Source organism: Salmo salar, chromosome 02 (genome assembly GCF_965601325.2).
Source record: "Salmo salar chromosome 02, fSalSal1, whole genome shotgun sequence".
Lineage (NCBI taxonomy): Eukaryota > Metazoa > Chordata > Actinopteri > Salmoniformes > Salmonidae > Salmo > Salmo salar.
In genome coordinates this window covers 12,293,748-12,310,000 of record NC_138292.1, presented here as the reverse complement: position 1 = coordinate 12,310,000, position 16,253 = coordinate 12,293,748, and the positions used below count along the sequence as shown (strand labels likewise).

At 42.0% G+C, this 16,253-nt stretch overlaps 1 protein-coding gene across 1 annotated transcript in view; it reads left to right on the top strand.

Annotated features, from left to right (window-relative positions):
* The window catches only part of LOC123727862 (basic helix-loop-helix transcription factor scleraxis), a 14,880-nt gene extending 89 nt beyond the window's left edge, over positions 1-14,791 (top strand). Inside the window, exons 1-2 of the mRNA XM_045697614.2 lie at positions 1-1,037; positions 7,600-14,791. The exon at positions 1-1,037 is cut by the window's left edge and continues 89 nt beyond it. Of these exons, the coding sequence (XP_045553570.1) occupies positions 450-1,037; positions 7,600-7,638 (627 nt within the window). The 5' untranslated portion in view covers positions 1-449 and the 3' untranslated portion in view covers positions 7,639-14,791. The remainder of the gene's footprint in view (positions 1,038-7,599) is intronic.
* Positions 14,792-16,253: the final 1,462 nt, after the last annotated feature.

Here is a 16,253-nt window from a genome sequence, read left to right as displayed (position 1 = left end):
AGACACTCAGACAGAAATCAGACGTGTATCTGTGTAGAGGCAGAGGGAGGCTAACATCACACTGAGGGGAACTCAGAGGAAACAGACGCTCACAATATAACAGCCAGCCAGGAGTGAAGGAGGGGTCCACCGTGAGAGAGACAGACAGACAGAGAAAGAGAGAGAGGTGAGAGAGTGAGACAGAGAAAGAGAGAGAAAGAGGAAGAGAGAAGGGGAGAGAGAGAGAGAGAGAGAGAGAGAGAGAGAGAGGGGAGAGAGGTGAGAGAGATAGGTGAGAGAAGCCGAGAAAGAGAGAGATATCAAAGAGTGATTTAATCTGAGTGTCTTGATCTCTTTTGTCCTCATGTTCAAGGATTAAGTAGAGGATCTACAGTACTGGGGGGATCTGGTCTTTCTGCAGGTCTCTATATGAGAGAGGAGTCTCCCACCTGTCTTGTAGATCTGGACTGATGTCTTTTACGATGGTGCGTACGGCTCCCCCAAGCCGCTTCCTCTTCTCCGACATCAGCATGATGTCAGAGGACGAGGAGGAGGAGAACGGCGGCAGCGAGAGCTCGGGCTCCGACTCCCAGAAGTCCTCCTTCCGTCTCCACGGCGGCTCCAATGGGTTTCAGATCAAGGTGGGAAGCAGGAAGAGGAAGTTATGCGGAGTTGCCGGCAGGCTGGCGGGGCCCCCGATGGTGGCAGGGGCCCCGGTGGTGGAGGTGCGGCAGCGGAACGTGGCAAACGCTCGAGAGAGGGACCGCACCAACAGCGTGAACACGGCCTTCACTGCTCTGAGGACCCTCATCCCCACCGAGCCAGCCGACAGGAAGCTGTCCAAGATCGAGACTCTGCGGCTGGCGTCCAGCTACATCTCCCACCTGGGTAATGTGCTGCTGGTGGGCGAGGCGTGTGGGGATGGGCAGCCGTGCCACACCTCCACACCCCCATTCCACCACCACACCCTCCACAGTCTCAGCCCCTCGCCCGGCCGGGGCTCAGAGAACCAGCCCAAACACATCTGTACTTTCTGCCTCAGCAAGCAGAGGAAAATGGTGAGTGCCACTGGAGGGGCAGAGCTACTGTATGACTGACAGGAGAGTGGTATGGTCTGGATGCTAAGGGTCAAGGGTCTTATTGGTTGAAATCCTCCCTGAGAAAAATAACTCAACTAGGCGTTCATGAAGTCCCTTTAAGTGGCCTTTCAACTTCCAAACACAAACTATTTTAGAGCTAGGTCTGGGTTCTTATTTCAGCATTTCATAACTGTGGGCTGAGTCTTGTGGCCAAACTCCTCATGGCTAAAAGGCTGGGTTTTGGCCCCACGTTATTTGGATAGTCCCCTATAGATAGTCTATATTGGTTCAAACTGTCACCAAACTATCATTAGTTTGATCACAAGAATATGTTAAATTAATAAGGTAGGTTACGGAAAAAAGTTAGGGAAACACTTGGATATATTCACCCTCTTCAATGTTGCCTTTTCATTCAAATCAGTGTAAACTGTAGTTAAAACTATTAATAAGGAGCCAATTTCATCCTAACCTGACCGTTGCCCATCTAAGCTAATCTATGTGGGAATGGTTGACATGGCAGACACCCCGCAGTGTGAAATCTACACCTCTGTTCCCTACCACTGGTGGAGTCGATGGGATCAGTCAGAGCAGAAACACTGAAGTACAATCTCATCTCTCATTACTTTAGACCTGCATAATATATTCCATTTAGCAGGCACTTTTTTCCAAAAATTCCGTAAGAATTCATCCATGCAGTACTCACAAATTTGCCTGACGATTCATCCTGAATTTAGTTACGCTGCTCTGTCGACAACTGCATACGTTCATCTTGGAGCAGAAACGATAGTAAGCGTGGCGTTTGGCCGGAGCAATGTGAATGCGTAGTCAGGCAAGTCACAAATACCCTGGGCAAAATAACTACTACAAGCATACAGTCAGCCAAAATAGTCAAATCTGGAGATAGTATTTAACTGTCTTGAGGACTGCTGGAGACATGAATCTCAGTGCTGGGTGAATGATGTAGATGTGCATCATGTCTTAATCTGAGGCTGTTCTCTTCCTCATTCGTTCTGCTGTTAACCACCTTGCCGTTACAACTCTGAGTCCATGTCTCAAATGGAACCCTATTCCCAGTGGTGGAAAAGTACCCAATTGTGATACTTGAGTAAAGGTATGATAATAGAAACCTTAATAGAAAGTCACCCAGTAAAATACTACCTGAGTAAAAATCGAACATTATTTGGTTCTAAATATACTTAAGTATCAAAAGTAAAAGTAGAAATATAAATTATTTCAAATTCCTTCTTTTAAGCAAAACAGATGGCACCATTTTCTTGTTTTTTAAATGTATGGATAGCCAACGGCACACTCCAATACTCAGACATTATTTACAAAAGATGCATTTGTGTTTAGTGAGTCCACCAGATCAGAGGCAGTAGGGAGGACCAGGGATGTTCTATTTATAAGTGTGTGAATTGGACCATTTTCCTGTCCTGTTAAGCATTCAAAATGTAACGAGTACTTTTGGGTGTCAGGTAAAATGTATGGAGTAAAAAGTACATTATTTTCTTTAGGAATGTAGTGAAGTAAAAGTAAAAGTACAGATATTCCCAAAAACTACTTAAGTAGTACTTTAAAGTATTTGTACTTAAGTACTTTACACGACTGCCTATGGTCAACGGTAGTGCATTATATAGAGAACAGGGTGCCAGAGTCCATAGTGCTCTGGTCGACAGTAGTGCATTATATAGGGAACAGGGTGCCAGAGTCCATAGTGCTCTGGTCGACAGTAGTGCATTATATAGGGAACAGGGTGCCAGAGTCCATAGAGCTCTGGTCAACAGTAGTGCATTATATAGAGAACAGGGTGCCAGAGTCCATAGTGCTCTGGTCAACAGTAGTGCATTATATAGAGAACAGGGTGCCAGAGTCCATAGTGCTCTGGTCAACAGTAGTGCATTATATAGAGAACAGGGTGCCAGAGTCCATAGTGCTCTGGTCAACAGTAGTGCATTATATAGGGAACAGTGTGCCAGAGTCCATAGAGCTCTGGTCAACAGTAGTGCATTATATAGGGAACAGTGTGCCAGAGTCCATAGAGCTCTGGTCAACAGTAGTGCATTATATAGGGAACAGGGTGCCAGAGTCCATAGAGCTCTGGTCAACAGTAGTGCATTATATAGGGAACAGGGTGCCAGAGTCCATAGAGCTCTGGTCAACAGTAGTGCATTATATAGGGAACAGGGTGCCAGAGTCCATAGTGCTCTGGTCAACAGTAGTGCATTATATAGGGAACAGGGTGCCAGGGTCCATTCACAGCATTTATAATGCTGTGAATGGTTTTAATTCAAAGCTCAGTGACTATACAAATTTTACAACAGTATAATTGGTCATTGGATTTGGACTTTTGGAAACATAGACACATGAAAACATATTCTGACCATATATCACAATAATGAATCCAGAATAAATGTATCCTGGAAGTAATTGGACATTGTTAGAATCATACAGAATAAACCAGCTAATGAGATAATTGCCCTTTAAATGATTGATCCAGTGCTGAAGCCTGTATTCATTCTGCTGCTGGTATTTGAACCAGATTGAGCTAGCTCTTTTAGCTCTTTGATGTGATGTTTAAAGCAAAACTGGTCTCCATAACCGCTCTCACTCCTTTCTCCCATTAAGGCAGTCCCAAATGGCACCCCATTTCCGTTAAAGTGCTTTACTTTGAACCAGGATTCATAGGGCTCTGGTCAAAAGTAGTGCACTACATAGGGAATAGGGTGCCATTTGGGATGCAAACCCAGTGCTCATTACTCCCAGAAAAACACCCCTCAGCCGCCACTCGTTTCTTTGTTTCTAAAGAAGAAGAAAATAATTAAATGAAGCATATGTGAGCTATACAGTATGTAATACGAGTGCAGTTTTGTCTTTTCAACACATTTCAAGACCTGCAGAGTGGGCTGATGAGCTATCGTAGACTGTAGAGAGAGAACACTGTATGTATAAAGTAAAAAATCCTTGTCTCTTCAAGGTTTTCACCAATGTTGTTACCCTCACCTGAGGCAGAAAATGTATGAAAATAAAGTCATACATGCTTAAGCTATAGCGATGACTTACTGTGTAGGAGACTTCATGCCTCAACCATATCATGCCTATCGAGTGTACTTTATCAAACTTCATACTAAACTCTCTATTCCATTTGGCAAATGTGCATTTGTCTTGGACAGAGCATAGCCAGCATTTATGAATAGCGTATATTCTAGCTGTAGATTTATAGAATTAGAAAGTGGAAAAACACAGTAAATCTATAGTCTCCATATCAAGGTTAGAATGCCAGGGACCTTGGCTCCATGGGATCTGGGGATGATGCTTGGCAGTGAACACTCCCATTACAAACCAGGCTTCCCCTAAGGGTCCAAAACATTACAGCAGCATTGGTCCAGCCCAGTACCTTTCGTTAAATGGATACTGGATATTGAGTATTAAACTAAATGCAAACTCATAAGAAGCGCTGGTAACACTTTATAAAAACGTTTGAGTAAGCCATTATAAATAATTATATATTTTTACCAATATTGAGATACTTATTTATGAATAGTTAATTAAATCGTTAAATAATCATCCTTATTCATGAAAGTTATGATAAAATGTTACCAATCGAAAAAACTTGAAGTGAATGTTTTGTGTTCAGAGGAAGCTTGTTGTTGACTGTTGCGTTCCCTCTCTGCTGTGAGCAGTACTAATAGTATGCACTCTAAATGGCACCCTTTTCCCATAGTGCACTACTTCTGACCAGAGCCCTATGGGTCCTCGCACCATAAAGTAAATAGGGTACCATTTGTGACGCAGTATAGAGTTGAGTGCTGTGCAGTGCTGCTGCTCCTGCGACTGTATTCCCATCATGCCTTGTATTGCATTCCAATGATCTTCACTGGGTATTTTATCATGGACAGACATACGGAAGTAGTTAAAGACTAATCCAACAGGAGTCAGTCCTAAATTGCACATGAAATAAATGAGCGTATTTAAATGAATCATTATATTCATGTAATTAGATTATCAGCAACAGGATTGTTGTAAAGATAAATGAAATTGAATAGAGATAAAACATGTAGATGTATGACACTGAGCATGATGAATTTGTTTGAATGAATTTTTCCAACTAGAAAGTCATGTTGTAGTAGTGCCGTTCTATTCAGGACAATGGCCAGGTGTAATCATTTATTTGATTTATTTGACAGAATAGCCAGGACACAACTATTTCATTAAGTGAAAAAGAAAGCGTGGAAAATCCATGCTTAGTAAATCAATATTTTAGATAGGCTACTGTTTCAACAAAAAAAGGGAAATGTGTATAATTGATAAGCCTCCTTGAAGGGCGTATTTAATAACTAATGCAGATGAAACCTCCTTAACCTTAACATAACAATAATATTTATTCAACAAATTATGTCCACATCGAAAGAAAACAGAAATAGATTACAGGAATTTAGCAGATGTTCTTATCCAGAGCGACTAACAGTAGTGAGTGCATACATTTTCATTCTGGACCCCCGTGGGATTTGAACCCACAACCCTGGTGTTGTAAACACTATGCTCTAGCAAATGAGTTACACAGAATCGCAATACAGAATTGTATTAGTGTGTAAATCACCCCAGGAACATTTATTCTGAACAGAAATATAAGCGCAACATGTAAAGTGTTGGTTCCATGTTTCATGAGCTGAAATAAAAGATCACAGAAATGTTCAATACACCCAAAAAGCGTATTTTTCTCAAATTTTGTGCACAAATTTGTTTACATTCCTGTTAGTGAGCATTTCTTCTTTCCCAAGATAGTCCATCCACCTGACAGGTATGGCAAATCAAGAAGCTGATTAAACAGCATGATTACACAGGTGCACCTTGTGCTGGGGACAATAAAAGGCCACTAAAATGTGCAGTTTTGTCACACAATACAATGCCAGAAATGTCTCAAGTTTTGAGGGAGCGTGCAATTGGCATGCTGACTGCAGGAATGTCCGGCAGAGCTATTGCCATGAAAATGTAATGTTAATTTCTCTACCATAAGCCAAATTTGTCAGTTCGTCCAACTGACCTCACAACCGCAGATCACATGTAACAACGACAGCCCAGGACCTCCACATCCGGCTTCTTCACATGCGGGATCGTCTGAGACCAGCCTCCGGACAGCTAAGAATTTCTGCACAAACTGTCAGAAACTGTCTCGGGGAAGCTCATCTGCATGTTCATCGTTCTCACCAGGGTCTTGACCTGACTGCAGTTCGGCATCGCAACCGACTTCGGTGGGCAAATACTCACCTTTGATGGCCACTGGAACACTGGAGAAGTGTGCTCTTCATGGACGAATCCCAGTTTGAACTGTACCGGGACAGCCATCACCTCATGACAGGCATCACCTCATGTTTCAGCTTGATAATGCATGGCCCCATGTCGCAAGGATCTGTACACAATTCCTGGAAGCTGAACATGTCCCAGTTCTTCTATGGCCTGCATACTCACCAGACATGTCACCCATTGAGCATGTTTGGGATGCTCTGGATCAACGTGTACGACAGCATGTTCCAGTTCCCACTAATATCCAGAAACTTCGCACAACCATTGAAGAGGAGTGGGAAAACATTCCACAGGCCACAATCAACAGCCTGATCAACTCTATGCAAAGGAGTTGTGTCACGCTGCATGAGGCAAATTCTGGTCACACCAGATACTGACTGGTTTTCTGATCCATGCACCAACCTTTTTTTAAATGGTATCTGTGATCAACAGATGCATATCTGTATTCCCAGTCATGTGAAATCCCTAGATTATGTCCTAATGAATTTATTTAAATTGACTAATTTCCTTATATGAACTGTAATCTTTGAAATTGTTGGATGTTGCGTTTATATTTTTGTTCAGTGTATTAACATTCTGTCAGTACCCATAAGATTTCCCCAAAAGCATCAGTAAGAAAACTGACCAGAGTTTGTTTTGAAATCTGATTAGACTCCATTTGACTCCAGGAGCATGTTTTGATTAGGAGTTCCAGCTCCAGCTTAGCTCACATACGGTACGGCCGAGCTCTGACTCAAGGAACAACGCCATTCCAATAACTTACAACCTCCTCACCAAAGCGAATGGACGTAATGCAAGCCAGGTGTGTCACAAAACACAGAGAGGTGAGAAGGGAAATGAGGCTCTGCTTGCTGTTCCCTGGGCTGGCTTCCTGGCCAGACAACCTGAACCCCAAGGAAGTAACCACAGAAGAAAATCAAGGGTGCTCTGTTTTGATAGAACAGACAAATGCTAAACATCCCATTCTGATTCAAACCCTTTATTTTTCACTCTGTAGGCCTAGATTACAATGATGTCATTGTGACTGCAGACTGAAAAATAAGGTGAAATGGAGAGCTGGGCTACATCAGTTCATGCATCTAATGTGCGTCCCAATGGCACCCTATTCCCTATATAGTGCACTGCTTTTGACCAGAGTCCTATGGGCCATAGTCAAAAATAGTGCACTATAAAGGGGATAGGGAGTCATCTTCAGCATGGGTGAAAACCAGGAGGTCTGATGATGTTTTCTCTCTTTCAGAACAAAGACAGAGACAGAAAAACAACTGTAAGAAGATAACGCCTGAAGGACAGAAACATCCAGAGGATAAATATCCAACGCTTTTGTGAAGCATCAGTTCAATTAGCCTATTCTTCAAATGAATATTTACAGTTGTGTACTTAATAAGAATACAATATTTGTATATATATATATATATATATATATTTTGAAAGCACAATGGTTTATTTAAGACCATGGAGGATTTGATATGTCTGTTAAGGGATGATGTGGCAGCAAAAAGTCCATGTAACTTGGGATGATAATTAGACTCATGACCATTTAGTTAATATCTATCCTTAAACTACTGGACATTATAATGAACAGGCAGAGGAGGACAGCTCTCTCAACGGCTGCGGCCCAAATGGCACTCTATTCCCTATATTGTGCACTACTTGCGCTCTGGAAACACAAATGACTCGTTACTGAACCTTCCACGGACTTCAGAGCACCCAAATATGACATAACGCAACTCTAGAACCCTCCCTGGACTGTATGCCCTTCACTCTCATCAATACGTGCTGAATTTTCGTGTTATTGATGTTAAACATGTTGTGCTATTATGCTCATGGATCTGAAGTGTACTGGCTGAATCATGGGAGAAAGGCAATCCTTTAGGAAGAATCAGCAGTAGTTCAGTACCATGCAAACCCCGACATCCCCCACCCTTTCATCAATTACCAATCAGATGGATTGATAAAGCTAGTTTTTTTTTACGTCAACAGTTGTTACAGAGTGCTTTCAGAAGCACAAGCAGAAGCACAGCCCTCAGCCTCAGACAGTGGTGATGGTGACTGGCAGAGCAGAGGATCAGATCCTAGATTACATCTGCAGGTAGAGCTCTGGAAGTCTGCCTGTCCCGTCCCCTGACTGTCCTCTCGTTTACCTTTGGAATTCCATGTGCTCCCTCCGTCTCTCCTCCTCTTCTCCTGCGTTCTTCCTTCTTTTTCCCAGGAGCGCTACTGACTCACAGGCTCTGTTCTGATGGCTTTACAATGTGTGCAGGGTTCACTCAGATTGCCCTCTGTCCTGCATCTATGCTGCTTCCTTTTCTATCCGCCATCCGTGGCCCCTGTTTGAAGAAGAAAAAGAGGTCCACTTTATTGTGCTATATACATGGATGTCCAACTGCTCCTTGTCTTGTGCTTTTTGTCCGACCCCTCCAAAGACTCACACACACATACTGTGGTTTGAGAGCTTTGACAGATTTCAGTCCACCTCCTGAAATATCATCAAGATCTTTTCAGAAATAATTGAACATTTGGAATACTGGACCAATGTTGTGTATTGTTTATGTATTTTTGAGACATTTACTGTTTATGTATTGTTCGATAAAAATATGTTTTATGCTAATGCTCCTTTTCGTGTTGTATCATGTGGTCTTCGGATCACAGTCAGTGCAAATCTTTCAAGTCAAATATCTTTTGTGTTGCCATAGTAGCTGGGTGGCTAGATTGTCTGAACTGCTTGTGTGGAGCAGCTTCCTGGAACACTCCCACCATTCCCAGACCCCACACCAAACCTCTCAGATCATCACCAGTGACATCAGCTAAGAAAACAGTCCATAAGGACATCTGGTTTGGGTTGATGATACTCTCTCTGCCCAATGGGAACCCGGTGACCTGTGGACAGTTTAATCAGACCATATAACCCACATCTTTCCCCTTCTCTTTACTTAATCTATCATCCAAAAACAACAAACAGTCATCTGTCTGCCCCTGGACTAGTGGAAAGAACCCCTAACTAGACTAGACCACCGGTGACAGACAGTGTTAATGGGTTATTAGGACCAGCAGTGATGCTGCTGGAGTGACAAACACTGTTAATGGATTATTAGGACGAGCAGTGATGCTGCTGAAGTGACAGACAGTGTTAATGGGTTATTAGGACCACCGGTGATGCTGCTGGAGTGACAGACAGTGTTAATGGGTTATTAGGACCACCAGTGATGCTGCTGGAGTGACAGACAGTGTTAATGGGTTATTAGGACCACCGGTGATGCTGCTGGAGTGACAGACAGTGTTAATGGGTTATTAGGACCACCAGTGATGCTGCTGGAGTGACAGACAGTGTTAATGGGTTATTAGGACCACCGGTGACAAACAGTGTTAATGGGTTATTAGGACCACCAGTGATGCTGCTGGAGTGACAGATGCTGTTAATGGGTTATTAGGACCACCAGTGATGCTGCTGGAGTGACAGATGCTGTTAATGGGTTATTAGGACCACCAGTGATGCTGCTGGAGTGACAGACGGTGTTAATGGGTTATTAGGACCACCAGTGATGCTGCTGGAGTGACAGACGGTGTTAATGGGTTATTAGGACCACCAGTGATGCTGCTGGAGTGACAGACGGTGTTAATGGGTTATTAGGACCACCAGTGATGCTGCTGGAGTGACAGATGCTGTTAATGGGTTATTAGGACCAGCAGTGATGCTGCTGGAGTGACAGACAGTGTTAATGGGTTATTAGGACCAGCGGTGATGCTGCTGGAGTGACAGACGGTGTTAATGGGTTATTAGGACCACCGGTGATGCTGCTGGAGTGACAGAAACTGTTAATGGGTTATTAGGACCACCGGTGATGCTGCTGGAGTGATAGACAGTAAAAATGACTGAACATACTGTTGACGTATGCTCTTATGTCAACTATTAATTACAACTGCTACTGTACAGTCTGCCTGACAACTTATGTCATTGTTATTACATACTACATAAGAGTCTACATACCAGATGTTATAGCAGGGTGTTATCATTTACCAACCTCTCTGTCACAGTGAATGGAAAGATGGGCATCATAACCATGTCATATGCCCTTATAGAGTGTGCATAGACACCTTAAGTAAAGTGACATTAGGTGTTATCAAACTATTAATGTGCTTATACCACAGAATGAGTTGATAGTATCACAAAACATTACCATTCAAAGGATCTCCAAGAAACATGAGCAAATGGGAGCATAGATGTACTTACTCACAGTAATACAAACAAGGGCCACACAGAGTGATCCTTGGTAGTCTTAAGAAAATCTACTTTGAAACAAAGTATACACCTCACACACATGGTTATGGGCTTAAAACAAATACACCTGTACCATGTCAGATACACAAATACATTTTGAGTTTGCATCCCAATATTACACTTAATATACAGTACCAGTCAAAAGTTTGGACACACCTACTCATTCAAGTTTTTTTTCTTCCTATTTTCTACATTGTAGAATAATAGTGAAGACATCAAAACAACACATATGGAATGATGTAGTAACCAAAAATTGTTTCAACAAATCTAAATATATTTATATTTGAGATTCTTCAAAGTAGCCACCCTTTGCCTTGATGACAGCTTTGCACACTCTTGGCATTCTCTCAACCAGCTTCACCTCGAAGGCTTTCCACAACAGTCTAAAATTGTTAATATTATCTTCAGCTATAGATTTTATTTCTGATAGTATTTATTCTTAATGGCGGCCAATGAAAACTATTCTGTGACTAGTACATCCTGAATAATTTCGCTAGTTAAATTTACTCAGTACTGCTAGCTTATTAGTGATGTGCGATTCGCAAACAATTAGTACATTTTTATAGTGACTAAGAGTAAAGATTAGTCTCTGTGACTCGCTATCAAGACAGTGAATGAGTCATTAGGAGAGTTTATTTAGGTCTAAAACATGCTGCTTTCACATGATGTTGGGAACTCGTAAATAAGTCCATCCTACTGGGAAAAACGCACGTGTACACCCCTCCAACTCGTAATTACAACTAAGAAACTCTGGTATTATCTCTGGACCCCGATCTTTCCCACATGCTGAACTCTGATGTCATGCACCACTGAAAATGTCAACAAACATGGCCGCGATTTCATGGTCAATGGTGAGAAGCTCTTTCCAAGCACTTGAACGCTCCAAGTCGTTCCTCCGAAGTAGACATGACGTTCCTCCGATCAATCCGACATGACAACAGTCCTATTCCTGGGAGGAACAACAACGTACTACGATTGGCTCCTCCTCGGTTGCACTAGACCAGTGGCACAATAAAATAGCGATAAGCGCTTGCTAAGAGGCAGATTGGTGTGAACAGGGGTCGTAAACCACCCTCTTTTTGGAGCCAAAGGTGCTGAGTTAGATATCATCTTAGGGCGCCACTTTTGGCCAAATATCTCAACTTAAGCTAACCTTTACCTAACCTTAACCTTTACCTTAACCCAGGGTTTCCCAAACTCGGTCGGAGGGCCGAGTGTCTGTGGGTTTTCGCTCCTCCCTGTTACTTGAATGATGAATTACGATCACTAATTAGTAAATAACTCCCCTCACCTGGTTGTCTAGGTCTTAATTGAAAGGAAAAACCAAAAACCCACAGACACTAGGCCCTCCATGGAATGAGTTTGACACCCCTGTCCTAAGTAGTCATTTTACATGCCTAAACTTAAGCTAACCAACTAATGTTAGCACTTCCTGTTAACGTCACTCTCTTTTTGAGGTGGTCGTGTTTACATCTCAAGCATGTTCTTTGCAGTTCCAAACCCAGGGAATGGGACAGTTTTATCTCTCCAATTGAGCAATGCTTGAGGCCAGCGAACACTCAGTCATGCTTGAAATTGGACACTGAGTCCCTTTACAATGAACAGGAATCTTGTAAACTGAGTCCCTTTACAATGAACAAGAATCTTGTAAAACCAGCCACTCTTGAATTTCATTCCTTGGTCACCAGGGAAATCTGCCCTGCCATACCCGCACATTAGACAATTGTCACGACTCCTGCCGAGGGTGACTCCACTCCCTGTTCGGGTGGCACTCGGCGCTCGGCGTCACCGGCCTACTAGCTGCCACCGATCCCTTTTTCCCTTTTCTGTTGGTTTTGTCTTGATTGTTTGCACCTGTGTATGATTAGTGTTTAGTTGAGTATTTAAGCCCGTTTCCCCACCTGTTCTGTGTGCGGGCTTACTTTCTGTTGTCGACTGGTGTTTATGCAGTGGTACGTGTTATTGGATCATTGTGTTTGTTGGATCACACCCAGTTGTGTTTTTGTGGGTGTACTTTTCTTTTACGGTGCAATTCATTAAAAGCCCGTTAGTAACTACTCCTGTTTCCTGCACCTGACTCCACACCCACTACTGCAATCGTTACAACAATTGAATGAAATTAAGGAGATCAGTCAAAAGATTTGTCAAAAAAATATTTACAAATAAGTTTAAAATAGTATTTCAAATACTGTTAAAACCGGGGTTGTTTTGGAGCTGAGTATTTATTTATAAAAAATTTAAATCAGAGAAAATAAAATGTTAAAATACAAATACCTATGTTTTATTTGACCCAGGTCTGCATAACTTAACAATAACGTGACGTTAGAGGTTGACTTTACAGCTCATTGATGTTGAAAAGTGGTATAATGCAATATTACGTGTCAATAGGAGTTTTATACTTCTAGGTGAAACTGTAGGTGAACATTTCATTGAAAATGCCTTCAGTTTGTGTACTATTGTGCTGTGTCTGTCTCTACAGGCTACGTGACATCGTGGCTATTCCTGCAGTGGCTGCATCGATTCTTTCATGATTCCGACTAACTGAAACTGCACTATTGAGCCTACCAATGATTGTAGTTCCCATGTTCTTGTTAACCCAAAGTAACAACTTTTTCAAATATTTTTTTTCTGAGACTACATCCGGGGAACAGGGGCGCAACTTTCACAGGGGATGAGGGGGCATGTCCCCCAGACTATATGAAAATAATAATAATACCATAATACAATACAAAAAGTTATGTTCCCCCCTCTTCTAAAACCAAAGTTGCGCCCCTGCCAGGGACATCCCGGCTTTGTTTGGGATGGATCAACCTGCTTGCTGCTGCGAGTGTAGACTGGGGGTCAAAGCCACAGTACTTAAAGGGTTAGTTCATGATTTGAATTATCATATCTGATTTACTACTAGACGAGACTCCTTTCAGCCCATTGGTTATTGAGAAACTGGCAGTATTCTCTTGGTTGCATTTACTTTGCCTAGTCCCTTAATCGTTTATCATTATTTTTGGACTTAGCTGCGAATATGGAGTTTTTGCCCCGGCCCTCTGGAAACCTCTTTCTCAAAGCTACAGATCCGGATCACATTCTACATGTGTTATTTTAAGCATCATTTTGCAAAGTAGCTGCCGCCCACACTCCACCTCCCTTCACGTTTCTCTCTTTCCTCACCCTCTTCTGAACCACGATGATGTAGCCTGTGTCTCTGCCTCTTATTTCGGAACAGCTGAAATAAAAACCCTGTGGATATTTGAACCAACATTCAAGTCCATTATGAAGGCTACAACCTTCTCTGTCTGTTTTAATGGATGTTGCAGTTGTACAAGCAGGACGCAGTCCTTACACAATGCATTGGAGCAAGAAACAATTAGCGTTTTGTGTGATGATGCAGGCTAATCTTTTTAGTTGCTGCCTTATCGTAGCAACTAGCCAGAGTTGCTGAAAAAGAACACTACTACTTTACCTGTCTTCCTCCTGCTTAGCCAATATTTGCAATGATGATGAAAAAATAACATTAAATCGCTAACTAGACTGTCTCTGCCTTACTTCTGTATCATATGCTGCCTAGATAGCTGCATGTAACTATCTTCTTGTTTGTAGGAATATGTTGAGCATGTCTTTTGTGTACGACATGTAAATAATTAAATTAAATAACATAAGACCCTTGCAGCCTACTGTGGGATCCTCAAAAAGAGACATCAGCACGTTCACCAAGACCTCTGACACAGCAAAGGGAGCCGTTGGTGTTTTCACCTATGAGATGTTCAGTCCCTCCAAGAAGAAGCACACTGAGATAATAGCTGTCATGTTCTCTGTGCCCTATGACTAGAACTGGTACTCAAACTGGTTTGCAGTGGGAATCTTCAACAAGGACAAAAGCTGTGATGACACTCTTTATGATGAGATGTATAACTGTGGGCAGAGGAAATGTGTCAGAGCAAATGGCTCCAGTATCGCTTATAAAAGCCATCATGTGACCATCAAGGCCTCAACGTCAAACAGTGGCTGTGCAGTCGTGAAGGTGGAGGTGTGTGACAATTGACAGCGCAGACATTACTAAAGTTAAATCACTGATGGTGTCCAACTGTTTATACGCAATTTCAATGTGATTTTTCCAGAATAACTTCAACTCTAATCAATAAATGGCAAACTAAGCTGAGATTGTGTTTGGTTCTGAGTTTCCAAAAACAAAGCAAACATTGTATTGAACTTTTGAAATGTGTTCATTTCTAGAGTATGTTGTTTTTATTGCCACTCAATAGCTGACATGACTCCTATGTTAAAATGAATCCAGTTATCCAGTTCCAATGTACAATTCTGCATTTTGGTGCTTCATGAGTGTTTTTCCCCCTAGAACAAGGGTATTTAACTCTTACCCTACGAGGCCAAAGGACTGCTGGTTTTCTGTTCTACCTGATAATGAATTGTACTCACCTGGAGTCCCAGGTCTAAATCAGTCGGTGATTAGAGGGGAACAATGAAAAAAGGCAGTGGAACTGACTTCCAGGTCCAGAGTTGAGTTTGAGGGTCCTAGAAGATAAAGAATATGATTGAAAGACTGGTTTGAATATACAACATCAGCGGAAGAATATAATAATTATTAAGCTAAATTAATCAGTACTGACTAAGATTTTCTCTTGTCGGCTGTATGAAAACAATTTTTATTTTCTATGAATGACGAGGGAATTTGGAGATTTTGTAACGGTTGTCGTCAGATAAAGCGGACCAAGACGCAGCGGGGAAATGTACACTCATCTTCTTTATTAAAGAAAGCACGTACACAAACACCACAACGACAAATAACAGTCTGGTAAGGCACAAGGCTATACACAGAACAATCTCCCACAAACTCCAAACACAAACACATACCTAATTATAGGACTCTCAATCAGAGGCAACTAGAAAACACCTGCCTCCAGAGTTCAACACCCAATACCTAAACATAGAAATACTAAACTAGAAAGAACATAGAAATACAAAAACATAGAACATAACCCAAAACCCGGAAATAATAAATCAAACACCCTTCTAAACAAACCACCACCCCGAACCACATAAAACAAATACCCCCTGCCACGTCCTGACCAAACTACAATACAAATAACCCCTATTACTGGTCAGGACGTGACAGATTTAGAGATTATGCATAGGAGGGGCACATATGTATGCAGAGGGGCAGTACCAATTTGTTAAATCTATTTATTTTTTACCTTGGTCAATGTGTCACGTCCTGACCAGTAAAGTATATTTGTTATTATAGTTTGGTCAGGACGTGGCAGGGGGCGTTTGTTTTATGTGGTTCGGGGTTTGTTGGGATATGTCCTCATGTAAGAGGGGTGTTTGTTTTATGTGTTCCGGGGTTTTTGGGTATTGTTCTATGTTTTGTATTTCTATGATTTTCTATGTTGTGTATTTCTTTGTTGGCCTGGTATGGCTCTCAATCAGGAACAGCTGTACATCGTTGTTGCTGATTGGGTGTCATACTTAGGTAGCCCTTTTTTCACTTGTGTTTTGTGGGATTTTTTTTATTTTTATATATATATATATATATTTTGCATAGCTGTGTGTAGCCTGCATTACTGTGCGTGCGTTCGTTTTCTTGTTTTGTTTTTTCAGTGTTC